The sequence below is a fragment of the Hypanus sabinus genome, chromosome 7 (assembly GCF_030144855.1).
Source record: "Hypanus sabinus isolate sHypSab1 chromosome 7, sHypSab1.hap1, whole genome shotgun sequence".
Taxonomy (NCBI): Eukaryota; Metazoa; Chordata; class Chondrichthyes; order Myliobatiformes; family Dasyatidae; genus Hypanus; species Hypanus sabinus.
Genome location: NC_082712.1, coordinates 165,236,097 through 165,258,224, shown reverse-complemented (window position 1 = coordinate 165,258,224; position 22,128 = coordinate 165,236,097). Strand labels below are relative to the sequence as shown.

The window sequence follows — 22,128 nt, the reverse complement described above, 5'->3', positions numbered from 1 at the left end:
TAACCACATACAAGCCCAATGCAGTTTGTTGGGTATTGTATTTCACTGCTACAAATGTCATTCACAGAAGAGTTATTTTTCCTACAGTTTAAGGTCTCAGACTTCAGTTCAGTATCTTTGAAGTGCCACTCAAACTCGTTCTGTGGATTAACAGAAACAGCCAAACCTGTGTCCAATTCCATTTTAATTAATTTGCCGTTTACTTCTGGTGTAAGCCATATTGCTTTCTCTTGTTAGCTTTTGCTAACCAGGCTCTTGAACCAGAAGTGATAACTTTACTCACCCCATCACTGAACTGTTTCCACAAACTACAGACTCAAGGATGTTTCATCTCATGGTGTTGATATTTACTGGGGGGGGGGGGGGGGGGGTTCTCTTTAGTATCTGCACAATTAACTTTTGCATATTGGTTGATTGACCATCCTAATGGGTGTGGTCTTTCATTGCTCCTACACCGTCGTACTTCTAGAACTAACATAGCATGCCCACAACTTACTAACCCACACGTCTTTGGAATCTGGGAAGAAATGGGAGCACCCCAGGAAACCTATATGGTTGGATGCCCACGCAGACACAAGGAAAATGAGCAAGCTCCTTACAGGCAGAAGCAGGATTGAACCCGATCCTCTAGCACTGCAAAGAGTTACACTAGCTGCCCCACTACTGTGTTGCCCCATCCCAGATGAAGCAAAATATTTCCCATTAAGCAATTCTAAGTATGATACAGCAATTGTATTTGGCAATAAATAAAACCTCATAACTTACCATCAGGATTGTTGGCTGTTGTTAACAGCACTAATAATGAGGTCACAGACTCTGGCCAATTCTTAAAATAGGTCCTCCATTCTTTATCCTCTTTCTCGTTCTAGATGTTGTTTTGGAAAGAAAATGCAATTGTAAATATTCTTATCCAGTGATTATGCCTTTGAACTTGCAATGATATTTAATATGCACATATAAAATAAAACAGCTTGATCACACAAAGGACCATCTAGGGACAAGGACAATTAATTGGTTTAAAAAAAGGGAGATAAATGGCTCTGAGAGCTGATAAATATACAAGGCCTAATAATTTCCATCCCCAGGCACAGCTGAGGAAATATTCCATGCATTAGTTTATAATCTCCCGGAACCTTATAAATGTCATTTTTATTTTTTTTATTTATTGAGATACAGCATGGAATAGGCCCTTCCACCCCTTTCAGCCACACCACCCCATCAATCCCCCGATTTAAACCTTGCCTAATTACAGGGCAATTTACAACGACCAATCAACCACTCCATCTTTGGAGTGTGGGAAGAAATGGGAGCAGTTGGAGGAAACCCACGCAGTGACACGGAGTACAAACGCCTTATAGGCAGCAGTGGGAACTGAACCTGGGTCATTGGTATTGTAACACACTGTGGTAACCACTACACTACCGTGCCACCCATCATGCAGGTGCAAAAAACAGCAAAGCTGTAGCTGATTCATTGGTCGTTGTATCAGTAAAATTTAAGTGCAACAGCAAGAAAGTGTCGCTACGTTTACACAGAGTCTTGCTGAAGAGTACAATGCACAATTTTGGTCTCTAACACAATAAAGGATAACAAGGGGTGTGCAACAAATAATTTTGGGACTGCAGGAGGAGCAATTAAATGGCTTTGGACTGTATTCACTAAAGATAAGGAGGACAGGGCATCATACAAAGACATACAAAACTTCGACAGCGCCAGACAGACTGGATGTGGGAAGAATGTTTCTCCCAGCTAGGGTGCTGAGGATGAAGAGTCACAAAGCAAAAAATTTAGGGCGGAGATAAGGAAAAACTTCATCTCTCAAGGTGGTGGACTTGGGTAATTCACCGTGACTAAGGGGGGGGGGGGGGGGGGGGAAATGACTTCAAGACAAAGATGGATATAGGAAGAGAGCAGAAATATGATATTGACAGAACGTAGAGTGGTCAGTCTTGAATGTTATGGTAAGGTTGAAGGGGAAGCTGGACTATTACTGCTATTGTAGTTTCTATGACTAATGCCCTAGTCATTGATCTTAATCTTGGCACGTAGCCTTTGACTTTGTTCTAAACATTTTCCTTATCACCCTATTTATATCTCTCCTCTTATTCCCAGACCCATGAGATTTTTTTTGTTTTACTTGCTGTCCAAACAATTTGGCCTCAACATTCTCTACTCAGCCCCATCAACTCATCGGGACAAAGCAACCACAGAAAATCATCTCATCATGGGCCTAAAGGAGGATAGAGAGAACAATGGTTTTGACAAGCAAGAGAGTCTACCATTTGCTGGAATATTCCAATCTTCAGCACTTTGGGAAAGAAATGGATGTGGATTGAATTAAGGAAGAGTGACTGAAAACTCAGGTCTCAGATTGTCCTTAATGTGGACCCAAAGGCAGGAAATAAAGCTCTAAGTGCAAAAAGCAGGGCAGGGTAATGAATCTGCTTCAGTTACAAGACAAACAAGCCTGAGACCAAAAAGGCAAGGACAGTACTATGGCAAACCTGCTCAGGGAAAGACTGATTTCTACTAACAGACAGGGGACTCCGATACATAAAGGTAAGAACGGTCAGGATGGGAAACCGTTTCTTCCCACAAGCCATTAGGCTCCTGAACTCCGTCACATTGTACTTGAAGTTTCACTGGTTAATCTGTTCTGTATCTTACATTATTTAATTTATGCACTTTAGTTTGTTATTTATGCGATTCATCTATAGATTTGATCCTTCATAAGTTATCATGTGTAATGTGTGTTAAGTGTATGACTGTACTTTACACTCCGGTTTGGAGAAATGTTGTCTCGATTCTATATACGTTTTATATATATATAAATAAAAATAAATGACAATAATCTTGACTTTGCTCACAAATAGAACCATAATCATTGTTCCCTCTTTTGGTCTCCTATGATGTTTTGCAATTAGAACAACTGTAAATACTTCATAAGTATAGATTACTATCCCTTAGTCTGTGGATATATCAAGGCACAAAAAAAAATGACAATTGACACTGCATCATGATTACATAGTTAGTGGATTATTTTAGATGTTATTTACCTGTTGTGATTATTTCTTCATTTATTTTGTTGCCTCGTATAACAAATCATTTTTATTCAATACACTTGGAAGAAATTTTAATTGTTGAAGAATAACAGTCAATTTGTTAAAACTGTAATAGCTAGGATGCAAGAATATCATCTATTCTTATTTGGTTTGTTAACCATGATTCTGTTTAAACATTAAAATGTTGCAGAAAATGCAGCAACATGCAGGTTGAGTTGGTGGTGAGGAAGGCAAATGCAATGTTCACATTCATTTCGGAAGGACTGCAGTATAAGAGCAAGGAAGTCATGCTCAGGTGTTACAAGGCATTGTTCATACCACACCTGGAGTATTGTGAGCAGTTCTGGGCTCTTCATCTTAGAGAAGATGTGGTGGCAAGTAGGTCTAAAGGAGGTTCATAAGAATGATTCTGGGGATGAAAGGGTTAACTCATGAAGACCATTTGATGGCTCTGGGCTTGTACTCACTAGAGTTTAGAAGAACGATGGGGGTGGATCTCATTGAAATCTATCAAATATTGAAAGGCCTAGATAAAGTGGATGTGGAGAGGATGTATCCTATAGTGGGTGAGTCTAGGGCCAGAGGTAACAGCCTCAGAATAGAAATCTAGATTTAGAATAGAGATGAGTAGGAATTTCTTTAGCCTGAGGGTGGTAAATTTGTGGAATTCATTGCTACAGACAACTGAGGAGGCCAAGTTATTGGGTATATTTATAGGCCCCTGATTAGACAGGGTGTCAACAGCTCTGGGGAGAAGGCAGGAGGATGGGGTTGACAGGGATAATAAATCAGCCACGGTGGAATGGTGGAGCAGACTCGATGGGCCGAATAGCCTAATTCAGCTCCTATGTCTTAAAATGTTCCAGAGAATATTGATAACTTAAAAACAAATTGGCTGCCTCTCTCTGACAAAGGAAACAAACAGAAGAGCTTAAAAATGCAGAAATGATAACAAAATAACCAGGGTCATAGGTTAGGGGTGAAAGTTGAAATATTTACAGAGATCTTCGTTCAGAGGGTGATGAGAGAGTGGAACGAGGTACCAGCAGAACTGGTGGATGCAGGCTTGATTGCAACATTTGAAGGAAGCTTCAATGATTACACCGATGGAAGGGGTATGGAGGGCTGTGGCCTAGGTGCGGGTCAGTGGGACTACGCAGAAAGAAAAAAAATACAGCACAGACTAGATGGGCCATGTTTCCCCCCTGTATTGCTCTATGATTATATGACATTAAAGAAAAAGGAAGCAATGTGAGTTCTTAATTTAGTTCCTTTGATTATGAAAAATCTTCCCCTTTTTACTCCCTTCCCCCCCCCCCTTTCTTCCCTCCCCCTCCCATCCCAATGTAAGGAGGGACTGAACACTAGTCACGCATTAGCATTACCACTCAGTCAACAAAGCGGACACAAAATGGTAAGAATATATTGAGTCACAATGAAAGAAATGAGAAGCGAAACCACTCGAGTTATATGGATGCAACTGACATTTAAAGATTTCCATTGTTGAACAATTCATCAAAATAACTTATAATGGTGGAATTCAGTTCACCTGGCCTCGGGCAAACAGCAACATGGCAATCATTGTGAACAGCAGCAGGTGCAAGGCCAAAAGCAGCATAACACTGGAGAAGTACAACACAAACATAATTAACTTTTCATTACAGTTTTAATCTTTATGCTCCTCCCTACATACAGTCATAGTTCGAGATAAATAAATTAAATGCCCAGGAAGCTCTGATGGCTGTGAAGATCAACACATTGGGTATATTTAAAGCAGAGGTTGATAGGTTCTTGATCAGTAAGGATGTCAAAGGTTACAGGGAAGAGGAGTCAGAAGAATGGGGTTGTTGTTGGGATAATAAATCAGCTGACTCAAGGGCTAAATGTCCTAACTCCACTCCCAATATCTAAGCTTGACTATAGACTTTTTAACCAGCTTGCACGTGGAAAATAACTTCAGCTATCAACATAAGACATAATTTTGGTTCAAAATGCCTTGCAAGATTTTAAAAAGTACAGACATTTCAGGTCCTTTGCCCACAATGTTGTGCCAACTTAATTTGGCTAATGAAACCCTAATCCCTTCTACCTACACATGGTCCATATCCCTCCATTTTCTGCACATTCTCCTGCACAAGTAGAAGCTTCTTAAATGCTTCAATTACATCTCCTTCCTCCACCAACAATAGCAGTGCATTCTGGGTAACCACCACCATGTAAAAACAACAAGCTTGTGCCAAACATCTCCTTTAAACTTCATGCCTCTCACTTTAAATGCATGCCCCTCTTGAATGAGACATTTCAACCCTAGGAAAATGGTACCAGCTGTCAATCAATCCCTCAAAATCAAATACTTTAAGGTAGCCCCTTAACCTCTGCTGCTCCAAAGAAAGCACACTGGTTTGTCAAAACTTTCCTTAAAGGATATGTACTCTAATCCAGGCAACATTCTGGTAAAATTCTTCTGCATCCTTCGCGAAACCTCCACATTGTTAACCTGAATTTCTAATCTCAAAATCACCCACTAAAACCTGCAATCGTGTGTGCATGGGACATGGTTGCTAAGCTTTGCAGCAAGTACTTTAAATACCAAATGCACCCGAATTGGACTCAAGTACACTGGACAACAAAGATTTTGCTTCCTGAATACTTTTGGATGCATCTTGTGAATTTTGGGGTGTTGATCATGAAAATCACCATGAAATTTCCCTATCACACTCTTTTTTTAAAAAAAATTTAAAAATCATTTATATTTGTTACTTCAAATCATAATTCAAATCAATTAAAATGTTGTCCACAATAGAAGCCGAGAATTTTCTCCTAGCCAGGCATGCTTAGGCAGGGTGGATGCTACATAGCAGGCCAGGTTTTAGAAAGGCTATAAACTTTCTGTGAAGGATTCCGATATTTGAGACAGATGTTTCTCAGAATAACTGATACCAAGACTAAGGAAGGTATTTTTGTTGGTCCACAAATCAAACCGGTCAATGACAGAACTTCTAGTGGGAACAGAGGGGTTAAAAAAATCATGCACAGAAGGCATTCAAGGACGTTGAAAATTTTCTTGGCGACTAGAGAGCAACAAACTACATACAGCTGGTTGGCAAGATGCTTCAAGCATACAAAACCATGAAGTGCAACATGTCACTAAAGATTCATTTTCTGCATTCCTATTATGACTTCTTCCCTGAAAATCTTGGTGCTGTCAGTGACGAGCATGGTGAAAGGTTTCACTGGGACGTTGCAGTCATGGAGAAACAGTATCGGGCAACTGGAATCCATCAGTGCTGGCTGATTATTGTTGGACACAATGCAAGAAGCCTCAAACACCGAGTACAAATGAAAGTCATCAACAAAACATTTTTAGCTTAGTTGAACCATTGCAAAGCAACAGCACTGTTATGCGATTAAAGTAAATTTCTTGTTTCTCCAAATTCTTACATGATACAAGTAGTCTGAAATTATACTTGTGGTTCAGCTTCAACCTATCATAAACAAAAAAGATTTGATGAAGCAACTTTTCAAAAAATCTTTTTGTCCAGTGTTATTTAATATCTATCAGCTACTACATAGGCCCACACCCAGATAACCATTTCTACTTGTATAAATTTTTACGTGGATTTACATTACAGTTTCTTATATTAAATGCACAATGGAGGAAACGCAAGGTTAAAGTAGTTTAAGGGACTCACCTGGTGATCTGTGGCAATGTTCGTCTCAGGCATTTTAAAGTCTTTTTCATCATCGATGAGTTCTGGAGGAGAAAGAAGGGTCGCAAAATTCTCCTCACCCTGACCTTCTGTAAATGGGGAAAAGAATAATGTACAGATTCATGAACAACACAAATTGGGGGCAGTTAACATAACACTTTGCAGGAACCCAGGCTCAAATCCCACCACTCTCTATAAGGAGTTTGTACATTCTTCTCATGACCGTGTGGGTTTCCTCAATCTGCTACTACACGAACTTGGACAAGCTCAAATATGTGGTGAAAATGGGAGTATGTGCACACATTGGAGAACATGGTTTTCTGCCAGCAGAGTGAAATGTCAAAGATCAGTAACAATGCAAAGGTACAAATGAAACTCAAACAATACAGCACCTATAAAGCCAGTTGAAATACAAAAAGACAGTCAAGAGTTCGCCGCCATCATTTAGCATACAATTTATAAGAGCTTCTTTCACAATCTCAGGACGTTACAGATTGTGTGACCATTTTGTAATTCTTATATATAGTCACTTCTATAAGTACAGGTGTTCCCCGTTTTTTGTAAGTTCGCTTTACAACACCTCACTGTTACGAAAGACCTACATTAGTTACCCATTTTCGTTAACAGAAGGTGTTCTCACTGTTACGAAAAAAGGCAGTGCGCGCCCCAAGCAGCCAACCTCCTCCCCCGGAACTGCATTCTAGCCGGCATTGCTTAAACACGTGCCTGCGAGCATCTGTGCTTTATGTCGAATTTATTTTGTGCATCCGTTAGCAAGATGAGTTCTAAGGTATCAGAAAAGCTTAAAAGAGCGCAAAAGAGTGTCACACTTAGCGTAAAACTAGACATAATTAAGCGTTTCAATCGTGGTGAACGAAGTAAGGACATAGTGAGTTTGGTTAAGGGTTTGTGGAAGTTGACGAAGATGATGTTGAAGTTTTGGCATCCCATGACCAAGAACTGACAGATGAAGAACTGATGAAGAGGAAAGGATACCAATTGAAACGCACAGTAGCGAACGGCCTGAAAGTGAAGTCACCCAGGAACTGAACAGGAAGCAATTGCGTGAGATTTTCACTGCGATTGACTACGCTGCAATGATTGCAGACAAGTATGACTTTACTTTTGAAAGGGTATGTAGGTTTAGGGCATATTTGCAGGATGATCTGTGCGCTTACAAAGAACTGTATGACAGAAAAATGTGCGGGGCTAAGCAGTCAAGCATACTGTCGTTTTTCAAGCCTTCCACATCAGCCACAGCAAACGATGAACTCGACCTTCGACAACGAGGCAGGCAGACATAAAAGAAGGTGGCCTGCCTGCCCTGATGGAAACAGACGATGAGAGGACACCCCAGTCTCCCACCACCCCAACCTCCGACGACTCAGCCTAACACACCATCATCAGTGTGCTCGCTGTCTTCCCGATTCCGGTAAGTGAAACTACACTGGACGTACATTATTCCTAATTTATATAGGCTGTGTATTTTTGTGTGTTATTTGGCATGATTTGGCAGCTTCATTGCTTAAAGGTTACTGGAAAGAGTGCTTCTGCCAAGAGTGCTTGTCTGAGATTTTCGCTACAGTGGACAGTGCTGCAATAATTGCAGAAAACTGTTCCTACTTTATATAGGCTGTGCATTTATCAGATCATTCCTGCTTTTACTATATGTTACTGTTATTTTAGGTTGTGTGTGTTATTTGGCATAATCGATTTGGTGGGTTATTTTTTGGGTCTGCGAACGCTCACAAATTTTTCCCATATAAATAAATGGTAATTGCTTCTTCACTTTTTGACATTCTGGCTTACGAACCATTTCAAAGGAACACTCTGCCTTTGAATAGCGGGGGGAAACCCGTACAAAAGCAGAGTTACACACGGTAACACACACAAGATGCTGGTGGAACCCAGCAGGCCAGGCAGCATCTGTGGAGAGGAGTACTGTCGACATTTCAGTCCGAGACTCCTCGGCAGAACACAGTAAGCTCCTATGAACAGCAATGCAATAAAGAGAGCAAAACCCATTGATGTGTAACAGAGATTAAAAAAAAACTATTCCTCCAGCTGGAAAACCTATGAGATGGTGGAAAGCATGTCTGAACAAACCAATTCGAAGTGAAGAGCACTACAGAGTTGGGTTTCAATGGCTTGCCTGACTTTAAGTGCCAGTGACCACCACATTGTGGCCACTTCCTTGTCAGGGTTCAGCCAGCAATTTTCTTTTATTGAATACAAAACTCACTCATAACACCAGCTACCAACACAAAAGAGATTTTTTAAAAAATCAGACTAATTTGAAGCTCTTCTCTGTGGAGGAGGGATTAAGCAGAATCATCCCACACAACTGCTCTCTGCACCCAATCTACTTGCAAACACACATCTTACCTCCTCACAAAAGAAGCACAGGGAGACGGTCCAATCTATAGCAGAAGCAGCCAGTATAAGGATGTAGGCAATCAGCCATTTTGATTTCTGAAATTCCTCCCATCCAATTAAATAACTCTGCATTATAAAAAAACAGTAAAAAAAAAATTCCAGAGGTAAGACACATACTAACAGAAACAATAACAAAGAAAGGTACATTCAAAAGTCCCAAGTCGCCCAGAGAACTAAACAATTCACAGCACCAATGCTATTTCAGGGCAGCACGGTAGCATAATGGTTAGCACAATGCTTCACAGGACAGGCCACCCAGGTTCAAGTCTCGTAATGTCTGTAAGGAGTTTGTACATTCTCCCCGTGACCATGGGGGGTTTCCTCCAATGCTCTGGTTTCATCCTACAGCCCAAAGATGTACTGGTTGCTAGGTTAATTGGTCATTGTAAATTGTCCCATGATTAGGCCAGGATTAAATCAGGGTTGCTAGGCAGTGTGGGTCAAAAGGTTAAAAGGGCCTATTCCACATTGTAACAAAACAAATAAATAAGAGCTCAAGAAGCAAATATTCTTAAACACAAAGTAGGCACAGAAAAGTCGGTCAACGAAAGCTTATTTGATTTCTTTGGGAGATCTTTCCTCCATATCTTCCAGCCTCATGGTTCTCTAGCCTCTATGCTGTTTAAATGGGCACGCTATGTTCACGCCGTAAGTACGATGACACTTTCGGGCTGTCAAGCACAATCCTCCCCGATCTGGTTTCATTTCACTATGCTTCAATGTACACGTGACAAATAGATATAATCTCTTACTTATACTGCACCTCCTGCCCAAGGTCAATAAGCAGGACTGTTCAGACACACAGCTTTCATCCTGCCCTTACCCCACTGAAGAGACTCATTCCTACCTCAGTATTACCCTTGCTCTCTCGCCCAATCCTGTCCCACTTCCAGCTGGGCCCACCTGATGCCTTTTGCCACCTTGACTACTTCTAGCTTTCTGATCCCAACTCACCTTTATCAAGGTCCTACTGTACACCTACCCCTACACCTCCATTGCTCAAAAGGATGTGGTGAGGATATGTTGTTGTATTGCTTGCAGAGATTCTCAGTGTCACTTAGTTGACCAGAAACATGTTACAATTTAGCCAACAACTTTCAGAATGTCCTCCAAGTAGACCACAACCTTGTCATTGAGTATGGTGGCTTGAGTACCTCCACGACCCAGAAAGCTCTGTTAGCCGGCTTTATGCTTTGGCTCTTAGTAGGGTCACCCATGCCAAACAGGTCAAAAGGTAGAGGCCAGGCCAGACTAAGTGCAGTTCACCAGTTCTCCAAGTTTGGGTGTTCAGCTCCAGGCTAACAAACCAGACTGGTCAAAAAAAAAAAATTGTTATAGAAACAGCAAAGAATCCTTCTACACCTATGTCCTGTGGTACAGACTCAGATACAGGAGAATTTTAATTGCTGCTCTAAGTGGCAGCAGTAACAAACTTTCAGAATGTTGAATCCAATTGAAATAACTGAAACATAACTGAAAGATTATTTTTAAAAAAATCAACTTTATCAGCCCTAATTTGAGTTATTTTAGAGTAGGATTTTAAATGCCAATTACAATAACCAATACTTAAGACTAAAGACACAGGAGCAGATTTAAGCCATTTGACACACTGAGTCTACCTCTCCATTCTATCATGGTTGATTTATTATTCTCTTCAAGCCCATTCTCCTGCCTGGAATTTATGGGATATTCAGGACGTTTAATGAGGTTAAGTTGGTTAAAGAATGTTGAAATGAAACAAGCTTCAAGAAAGATAAATATTCTGCAAGGTTTTATCCTTGGCCTAGAGACTCTCAAAATATGTTTGGGATACTTGAAAATTCAACAACTTGGATGGAGATTGAAAGATCAAAATGGCCAATGATCAGTGCCTTACCTTTGTTATTACATCTACTATAAATACAATAAGACAAAGTGCTTCAATCCCTTCAGTCAGTCCACAAGGAGGCTCCCAAAGTACACGACGAAATCGGAGATCAGATGTAACACTCAGAGATGAAGGTTTCTCAAAGAAGGCCAAAATCAAAATCACAAATATAGTAGCATTAAGAAACCTGTGGAAAAGAAAAACAGCTAGTATTGTGCACAAAACAGTAAAGCTAAAAAAAAAGTCAACCTATAGCTATCTTCAAGACTCTCAAAATATTCCTTTATGAAATCAAAATACAATAGTAACCATCTACAACAATCACATGTATGCCAAGAATATAGGTTCAAACACTTCTACTTCACATATGTAAGTTCAAGGCAAAAGAAAAATATAGTCTCTACACAGTTGCAACTTTCAAAAATCAGTTCCCACATGAGATTACAGGAGCTTTAAAATTAAAACACTGATGCAAGTTCAGCAACCCAAGGTTGTCCAACCTTTCTTTGTAGCTCATGCCCTCTAATCAAGGCAACATCCCTGGTAATGGGATTCAGGATGAATTGCTAGCTTAGCTTGGCCACAGAAGACTGTTTTGCTGGTTGAAAATCCATAACTAATGGTGCACTGCAAGGATCAGGCTGAGAAGTCTGTTGCTTGTAATATTTGTGAAATGATTGTGATGAAAACGTGGAAAGGCGTTTAACAAGTGTAGAGTCTATCTATGTGTAGTATCTCTATCAGTATTGTAAGCAAGCAAATCTCAAGATTGTGCAATTTATACTTTGATAATAAATGATCTTGAATCTTGCATTTTGTGTTGTGCGTTTATTAGGTAGCTAGTTACGTGGGTTGGGTGTGGTAGAAGCAAACAGTTTAGTTATGTATTCATGCTTTGCCTTTGGGAGCCAGTCTAGTTTGGGTAGAGTTAGAGACAGCCGAGAATTATACCTTTTTTGCTGACCACTTAATTACATTTATGAAAGTTTAAACTCACTTAAAATCAGTTGAATACGATTAAGTATGTTTGAATACTCTTTCATACATTTAAGAACACCTAGTTTAAGTACATTTAATATGCTAAGACTGTTTTATCACAAGTTTTAGGTTTATTCATTTTATTGTTTTGCTAGTCACTTAATGAAAGATCGAGGGCATTCTTCGGCTTTGGAACCTTATTATTAGATTGGAGAGCACACCATACTCGATCAGCCCACCAGCGCCCCACCACGCTTAGTCTCCGAGTGGTGTTAGAGTTGCCGCCACAGCAGGTTTGCGGATGACACCAAGATTGGTGGAGCTGTGGACGGTCTATCAAAGAATACAGCAGGAGACAGGTCAGCTACAGGCATGGACAATGAGGTGGCAGATGGAGTTTAATTCTAACAAAGGCGAGGTGTTGCACTTTAGGTTAAATGAAAGGACGAATTATACTATTAATGGCACACCCCTCAACAGCGTCAAGGTACAGCGATCCAAGTACATAATTCACCGAAAGCAGCTGTGCAAGGAGATAAGTTGGCAAGGAACACAAGGTGGGAATGAAGCACGTGGAATGCTTGCCTTCTTTGACAGGGGTGCTGAGTACAACAGAAAGGAAGTTTTGCTACAGCCATATATCATATTTAAGTCAGAACGCACATGGAGTATTGTGTGCATTTCTGGCCACCTCATTATAAGAAGGATGTGGAGAGTGTACAGAAGAGGTTTACCGAGATGCAGGGTATAAGCTACAGTGAAAGGCTGGAGAAACTCGGGTTGTTTTCCATGGTATGTCAAAGGCCAAAGGAAGTTTTGTTTAAAAATTATGAGTGGCATAGATAGGTTCCAACTGTCCATCCTCCCCCAGGGCAGAGATGTCCATCACCAGAGGACTTACTTTTAAGGTTGGGGTGTTGGGGGTGTGGGGGGAAGGGGGGGTAATTTAAAGGCATCGTGGGGGGCAAGTATTTCCTTAAAAACAAAGAGCAGTAGATGCCTGGAATAGGAGTAGTATCAGGAGCAATACAGCAATCAGACATTCTAGTGGAATGTAAGGCTTATTAGATTGAAATTATGAGGGGATTGGAGCAATATGGATGATGCACAGGAGGAAATTTAGTATAAATTGGCATCAAGACTGGCACAACATCGTGGGCCAAATGACATATTCAGTACTGTACTGTTCTATTTTCCATATGCTCCAAACCCAAGCCTATCACAGGCTAAACACACCGAACAGACGAGAGAAATTACCTCACCACAACTAGCATGAGGCATACCAATCACGTCTGCAATATTAAGCGAGTCACCAAGTACCGGGCCAGGCTGGCAGAATATTTACCTAACCCAAATGAAAGCCAGGCTCTGATGAAGAAATATCTATTGAAGATATTTCTCTCCAATCAGAATTGTAAACCTGCCAAAAATAATCACAGATTTGGTCAATCATGATTGAGTACACATTGAAATTTGAACAACACTCTGCAACAGCATTACAAGAGGTGTTTACAGGACTAGTTGTGCAAGTGACTTGCAGAATTGCTGACACCATTACAAAAACAAGATTGCCAGTCCAGCTATACAAATCATAGCCCTGTGCTTCAGCAAATCTCTGGATAAATGTTATCCAACCTGCCTGCAGAGTAGTGGTTTCAGCATTGAATACTCAATGAACTTCCCATCCTCCCCCCAACCAAAAGTACAATCACTAACCTTTGCTCTACATCCCTTTAAACCTATGCATGTGAATTTTCTAACAATGTGACAAGTCAAACATTTTCTGAATATTTCAAAACACATCATTCACTTCAGTCAAAAAACAATTCACTCACTTAAATTCTAAACATAATCTAATAACTACAAAATCTTTAAAAAAAACACCAAAATCAAATATATTTGAAAATTCTCAAACAGCATGACAGCCAACTTCTGGAAAAAAAATTGCAAAGACTGATGAAACACTCTTCTAGTACGGGACTCACCCCTGGCACAGCTTCGAATAGTACCATTGATAAAGTTGCAGAGATCGGGAATCTACACGATGATTTATGGTACGATACTGAAAACAAGGTGAAAAGACCAAATGAGATGAGGATCAAATTCAATAAATAGCTGCCAGTTTCAGGTTAGTTTATAAAAAGTTTTTTTTTTAAAAAGCATTTGGGCATTTGACTGTAAAAGAAACCACTCAAAGGATAGTACAAATTAATAGATCCAGAAGAAATATTTCTTGTTCACAAAACTTTAGCAACATGCATGTTGTTCAAAAACTATTGTACTGTAATTTAATCAAATTAATTATGCATGTATTTCAATAATGCAGAAGAGGAAAATGCTTTGGGGAAATAGTGTTAATCTACTGTTCTCTGCTTGGAGGTAGACTTAAATATTTCAGGAAATTCAAGCTATTCCTCAATGCATTAAAATGGCTTTAGAAAACAAGTTTAAAAAGTAGAATCTGTATAATTTCATAGAAATATCAATGTAGACAGCTTTGAAAACTTCTACAAACTTACAATTGACAGAATGCAAGCTTCAGCTTCTGACTCAACTCATTCCAGTATTTGGGAAGCCCTCAAATACAATTACATTTTCAGGGACAAGATACTGCCAAATAGTGCACTCAATGTCATATGTTATAATGGAGCCATTTATTTTGGCATTGTGACTAAGTAACTTCTAAAGATCTTGGATCCCTTTGCAGCACCACGAAGTAATTAATTTTTTAAAGAATCACCTTCCTGAAGGTTGCTGAGCTGTGGAATGTAAAAAGAATTTTCTGACAGAACTAGTGAAGTTTTGGGTAAACAAGGTAGTGTAGCGATTCACATGATGCTATTACAGCTCAGGGCGTCAGAGTTCAATTCTTATGTCATCTGTAAGGAGTTTTTACGTCATCCCCATGAATTTCCTCCAAGTGTTCCAGTATCCTCCTCAATGCAAAGACATACTGGCTAGAAGGTTAATTGGTTATTATAAATCAGTAGGTTGCTGGCAGCATGGATCAAAGGGACAGATGGGCCTATTCTGCACTCAATCTCTAAATAAATGCATACATCTGCAGTCTTGTGTCTCAATGTCACTGCCGTTATTCTGGCTTTGCACGCCATGTTGATCAATGAGAGCCAGAAATACACTCAGCTGTCACTTTATTAGTACTGGGGTAAAACCTGGTGACGTCTTCTTTTGCTGTAGCCCATCCACATCAAGGTTTGACATGTTCTGCATTCACACACCACTGTTATAACGCATGTATATTTGAATTACTGTTGCCTTCCTGTCCGCTTGAACCAGTCTGACCGTTCTCAGACTTCTCTCATGAACAAGATGTTTTCGCCTAAAGAATTGCCAGTCATTGGACTTTTTTTGTTTTTCACTCCATTCTCTGTAAACTCTAAACTGTTATGCATGACAATTCCAGGAGATCAGCAGTTTCTGAGATAGCCAGACCAGCCCCTCAAGTACCAACAATCATTCCACAGTTAAAGTCATTCAGGTCGCATTTCTTCCCCACTCTGATGTTCGGTCTGAACAACAACCGAATCTCTTGACCGTGTCTGCATGCTTTTATGCATTGAGTTGCTGCTACATGACTGGCTGATTAGGTATTTGTATTAACGAGCAGGTGTACAGGTGTACCTAATAAAGTGGCCACTGAGTGTATGTTCAGCAATTTTACTCATTTCGTGAAGAGGAACAGCAGACAAGGGGAGTGGCAATTTGCAGCTAATTCACCCTTCGATCAGAAAAAATCAGTGTTCTTGTTCATTTCCAAAATGTAACATTTTTATTCATTGAAGTCCTTTTAAGTTTTTCCTTGAAAGCTGGTTCATCCCGGAATGGGTTTAACCAGTTCTTAGATTGGCACAGCCAATAGAAATGGAAGTTTTCCACCCAAGAAGCACTGAGAGCTGAGGCGTTTATAGACAGAACAGCAGCTTGCAGTGTTGGTCTTGGGAAAATCCATGACAACACAAGGACAAAAGTGCAGAGTTACACATACAAAATATTGGAGGAACTCAGCAGGTCAGGCAGCATCCATAGAAAGGAAGAACCTTCAAGCAAGAACCTTTATCAGGACTGCAAAGAAGAAGCCAGAATAAGAAAGTGGGAGAAGAGGAAGGAGTACAAGGTAGAAAGTGATAGGTGAAACCAGGTAGGGGGGGAGGTAGGTGGGGTGAATTGAGAATCTAGGAGGTGATATGTGGAGGAAAGAGAAATCTTATAGAAGAGGAGAGTGTACCATGAAAGAAAGGGAAAGAGGAAAGAACTCCAGAGAACAGTGATAGGCAGGCGAGATGAGAAGAATAAGGAATGGAAGAGAGAAGGGGGAAGGGGAACAAATTAACAGTAGCTAGAGAAATCAATGTTCCTGCCACCTGTCTGGAGGCTACCCAGGTGGAATATGAGGTGTGGCTCACCCAGCCAAGAGTGACCTCATCTTGGCAGTAGACTGACATGACAGAAGGGGAACAGGCAGTGCGATGAAAATGGTTGGCTGCCAGGAAATCCTGCTCATGGCGGATAGCGTGAAGACGCTCAAAAAAGATGTCCCCCTGTCTCCATCGGGTCTTACTTATGTAGAGAAGAGAGTTATTTCACTTTAAAACTACAGAAACAATCCATCAGCCAGGGATCCACGTTCAACTCAGTTTATTCGCAAATGAACGCAGGATCAGAATCAATAAATCCCACTGAATAATTCGCAAAGCATCTGCCACAAATTCATCACTACACAAACTCCACATTTCATTGGCTTTAGGATGTTAGAGGGATATTGACAACACAAATACATACATTCCTCTTCTCGTGCTCCATCAATTGTTTGCATAGCTCCCCAGCTGCCGAATGTGCACTTTTGCAACTGTTCTACAAATCAAATACTTCCAGAATGCACAGAAAAATTCTTCATTACAATACCACTGATACCCATTTCCTTTCTGAAAATCTAGTTGATTAGATATCCCACATGCCTGCAAACACTGGGTCGGTAGACATTAATTCACTGAAACTGAATAACCCGCAAAAGCCAGTCTACAACTTAACCACTTACTTTACCTAAAATTTTGTTCTATGATCAGTGATTTAAAGTCAAAATAATACTGACAGAAGCCGAATATTTGTTGCTATAAGTGATATTCACTTCCTCTCCAAAAAAAAAGATTGCTGGCATATTTTATTTTTCATTCAAATTAAATGATAGGAATTTAGTTCTGCAGCATACAAGATTGGTTGGGAGAACATATTTCTATTCTCATAGGACATGTAAATAAGGAATAGTCAAATCAACCCTTCAAGCCTGCTCCCCCCATTAACATGATGGCAACTTATTTGACATAACCGCCAACTCGAAAACAAGAAAGATCATGGAGTGGAACTTACACAACTCCTCCTCTAGAGAGCACCACTGACTTGGGGAAATGTGCTGCAGAAGTTCTGTGAAAACTTAGCCATTATTTCTTGCATCTGAAAATAAATCCTTAAAGTAATCCCTGCCTTCAAAACATTTAACACTGAACAGATTACTTGAAACATACCTGTATTGCATCCTCAATAAATACAACGGCTTGTTGAATGTAGAGGTCATCTGTCAATTTAATTTTAAAAATTAAAGTTGAGGTCATGCAGCCATGAAAAACAGATCAACTCAATCATCAGAGAAGGGACTAATTTTAGTTTACATAGTTCCAAAAACAAAAGACCAAAGAAAAAAAAATTCAATCTGCTGTACAGTGCACATTAATACCAACTCCAGCCAACAGGTTCATTAGAAAACTTCAATGTTAAAGTTGTCGCATATTGTAGAAAAGCCATTTCCTGCAATAGATTGCCCAAAATCAGTAAATAACATTTTTAAAAATAAGTTTCAACAGGATTATATTACAGCATTTTGAAGAAAATGTTGAATGTGGAACTAAATGGGATGATCCCAACAATAAAAAGTTTTCTCTGAACACCTCCTTCAATGTTGGAGAATTCTACAATTTCATGAGTGTTGAGGCAATCAGTGGATAATTCTGCAACCACAGAGCCTTACCTAGTAACCCCTCAACCAGGAGACACTACCAAAACCCTTACTCTACCCAAGCCTTAGAGATGTCCGATCTTTATAGGTACCTGGAAGATGATTTTGGCTAGGCTTATCAGATTAGCAGATGTTGAACTCTCAATGATTTTGTGCACAAGATTGAAAAAGGCTATTTGACATTGTTATAAGTTTGACAAACACCTTGGACAAAGAGACTCTTCAGCAACCTCTCACAAGGCCTATAGTGGATACGGAGAGGATGTCTCTAATATTGGGAGAAACTCAGACCAGAGTACACAGCATCAGAGTACAAGGATGTCCATTAAAAAGAGAAATGAGGAATTTCTTAAGCCACAGGGTGGTGAATATGTAGAATTTGTTGCCACAGATGGCTGTGGGAAGTCATTGGGAGCATTTAAAGCAGAGGTTGATAGATTTTTGATTAGTGAGGGTGCAAAAGGTTACATGGAGAAGGGAGGAGAACAGGGTTGAGGGGGGAAATTAATCAGCTGTGGCTGAATGGCAGGGAAAACTCAATGGGCTGAGTGGCCTAATTTGCTCTTATGGATTAACTTCAAATGTAAACAAAGAATATTATGAAACACTGCTCAAGTTACATCACAACTAAAACTGCAGAAACAACTATTTCATGGGGCTCATAGGTTCTCACCTGATAGAGCAATATTATAGATCAGACCCTGATATTATTAAATTAAGGAAAGAAATTATTACTTCAGTCTGTTATATGTCTACTCATTTTCCTATCCTGCATGTCAATGTGAGGTGTTTCCTATCTCAAGTGTTGGAGCATGTTCTGAAGTTGCTGATGGAGTCGTATTCAAATAGGTACATCATTCAAGACCAGAAGTGCTCCAAGACTTCAATAGGCGCACCGCTCCACGTGTTCTGACTGGTAACATACAAAAGAAAATCTGCAGATGCTGGAAATCAAAACAACACACCCAGGATGCTGGAGGAACTCAGCAGGCCAGGCAGCATCGATGGAAAAAAGTACAGGCGGCATTTCAGGTCTCAGCCCTAAGCCTTAACTGTATTTTTTCCCTCCCATAGATGCTGCCTGGCCTGCTGAATTCCTCCAGCATTTTGTGCGTATGTGTGTGTTGCTGACTGGTAACATTAAGGTTTATCACAGTACATACAACACACAGTAGCACAAGCGGCTGCAGAGGGTCACAGACACAAACCAGCCCATCATGGGGACAGCTCTCCTCACTTCTGATAGTATCAACAGGAGGTGTTAGCTGGAGATGGCAGCAGCCATCATCCCCACCAGTATGGTGCCCTGTCCTGCCCTGCCATCTTTAGACAGGAGATGCAGAATCCAGAAGACCCACACCACTAGGTTCAGGAACAGCTATTTTCCAACAAACACCAGTTTATCGATCAACGTGCACAACCATAGGCCAAAACACCAGAGATTCTGCAGATGCTGGAAATCCAGATCAACAGACACTAACTGCTAGAGGAACTCAACAGTTCCATCAACATCTAAGGAGAGGAATAAGCAGTTCATGTTTTGGACTGGCACCCTTCATCAGTACTGGAAGGAAAGAGGAAGAAACCAGAAGGAGAATTTGGGGAGAGGAGTACAAGCTGAAAGGTGATAGGCCACACACACACAAAATGCTGGAGGAACAGCAAACCAGGTAGCATCTCAGGAATAGGGAAAACAGTTGACATTTCAGGCTGAGACCCTTCAGAGCAGGTGAGAGGGAAGGGGAGAGCGGGGTAAAGTAGAGGTGTTAGAGGGAATAGGTTGAAGAGATAAAGGACTGAATGAGGAATCTGATTAAGGTAGAGGACAGTGGACCACGGGAGAAAGGGAAGGAGTGGTACTAGAGGAGGTGATGGGCAGGTGAGGAGAAGGGATAAGAGGGGAGCCAGGGATTGGGGAATGGAAAGTGTCCGAAGTGAGGGAATCAATATTCATACCAACAGGTTCTTTCGCACTTCATCCCTCTTCCTCCCCCCCCCCACCCCCACCGGCCTGGTTCCACCCATCAGCAGCTTGTACGCCTTCCTCTCCCCCACCCGTAATTCCGCACTCGTTCCAGTCCTGAAGGGTCTCCGCCCAAACTCGACCAGTTATTCCTCCCCCACAGATGCTGCCTTACTGGAGTCCAACACCTCCACCCCCCCCCCCCCCCAAACTCTGTGTGCGTGATCCAAACGCGACCTCAGCAATGGCACACTCCATGGACTTGTCTTTGGCTTTGCACAGATACTCTTGTTTTTGCCAGCTTTTTCCTCTCTTCCCTCACTGACGTATACAATTTATATCTCGTATGTCCCAGTGCCTGTGACGCTGCTGAGAGATTCTCACTGCATCCGCACCTCGCCACACTACAGCCCGTGACAATAAACTCGACTCTGAAATCCTGTACTAACGCTTCGATCGCTACCTCCAGCTCGCAAGCACAATCCCTGCGTTTCCGACAGTAAAAGTCAACGGAGCCGCCGCTCAATTACTTATTGACATGCAAACGGAGTTTAAGATGCAGAAACATGTTGGGGTCGGATGTTTAGTGGTGAGAGGGGAGGTAAGTTTCTAATTCGGGGGTCCTCCACACAGAGTGCACACTCCCTGGGCTCTCCCCACCCACCCACCGACCGATCCCGCTACCGTACCGAGCTGCCCGTTGTTACTGCCGCTACAGCTCCGGGAACCCAAGGAATCTGACCGGCGACTCTCCTCGTCCACGCCGTACGACGAGCTGCTGCCGCCACCGAGGAGCGGCTGGGTCTCCATGAAGTCATGCCGGACAACAGGCTCGGTCTCCATGAAGTCTCGCCAGACAACAGGAAGGTCTACTCCAAACCGGCCGGGTGGTAATCACTTAAATCCTCGCCCGCACAAGTTTTTCCCTTTAAAATAAAATTATTCTGTAGTTGAAAAGTTTGCTAACAGGTCAGTAACATGTGTCACCCCTCTTCTCCACGTTCGGGCTTCGCTCTTAACTCAGGGGCTCCGCCGTTCAAACTCGGACGAAGTTATAACCCAACTTTCCACCCCAACTTTACATTTTAACTGACACCAGGCAAGTGGTGCGCATGCGTGCCGGGTTCTGGCGCTCTGGGAAATGCAGGCAGACCCTGCTCAGCCTTGAACTCGAATCTCTGGAAAGTCTCCGGCTTTAGACTACAATTCCCAGTGGACAGTTCGCTAGCTCTTTCGCAAGACCTGAAGCGAGATCACACCTAGTAATAGGTAATTACCCTTTCTTCTAAACTATGATTTAGATTGCCACTCCCATCCGCCGTAATCCAGCGCTGTTAAATATAGTCCTGAGTCCAATAGAATTTATTCATTTGAAAAGCGCTGGTTACGTTCACTTGCACGTTCTGAGTACTCTAACAAATGCTAACAAATAGCATTGAAGCAGATGAGAAAATAATTACGAGTTGAACTCTTGATGTCCCAATGAACCTCGTTCGTAGACGACCATAAAATATAGGAGCTGTTCGGCCCATCGAGTCTGCAAACTCAGGCAAACCATACACAATTCAATCATTCAATCATGGGCTGATCCAATTCTTCCAGTCATCCCACTTCCCCGCTTTCACCCATACCCTTTGATGCCCTGGCTAATCAATACCCCATCTACCTCCGCCTTAAATACGCCCAATGATTTGGCCTCCACAGCCGCTCGTGGCAACAAATTCCACAGAATTTAGTCCCTTTGACTAAAGTAATTTCTCCGCATTTCTGTTCTAAAAGGACGACCTTCGATCCTGAAGTCGTGCCCTGTTGTCCTAGACTCCCCTAACATGGGAAATAACTTCGCCATATCTAGTAGCTGCACTTCACTTATCTGCCTGGACACACTTTCCGGTAACACATTACTCTGCATTCTAACTTCCTTTGCAATTTCTCCGTAACTGAAACATAATGTTTATTCTACATTCCGTTTATCTCTGCGTGACTTCAGTGTATAGAACGGTCTTCCTAGATGACACGTACAAAAAATAACGCGTTTCTCTGGACCTCAGTACATATAACAATAATCAATACCAAATCAAAAT

General features: G+C 41.3%; 1 protein-coding gene across 3 annotated transcripts in view; it reads right to left on the bottom strand.

Annotated features, from left to right (window-relative positions):
• Nucleotides 1-21,128, bottom strand: part of tpcn2 (two pore segment channel 2) — a 55,336-nt gene extending 34,208 nt beyond the window's left edge. For all 3 annotated transcript variants that reach the window (XM_059976049.1, XM_059976051.1, XM_059976050.1), the window contains exons 1-8: nt 20,734-21,128; nt 17,594-17,643; nt 14,039-14,115; nt 11,085-11,262; nt 9,158-9,274; nt 6,755-6,861; nt 4,612-4,684; nt 766-865 (exon numbers count right to left, since the gene is read on the bottom strand). In XM_059976049.1, the coding sequence (XP_059832032.1) occupies nt 766-865; nt 4,612-4,684; nt 6,755-6,861; nt 9,158-9,274; nt 11,085-11,262; nt 14,039-14,115; nt 17,594-17,643; nt 20,734-20,887 (856 nt within the window). In that variant the 5' untranslated portion in view covers nt 20,888-21,128. The remainder of the gene's footprint in view (nt 1-765; nt 866-4,611; nt 4,685-6,754; nt 6,862-9,157; nt 9,275-11,084; nt 11,263-14,038; nt 14,116-17,593; nt 17,644-20,733) is intronic.
• Nucleotides 21,129-22,128: the final 1,000 nt, after the last annotated feature.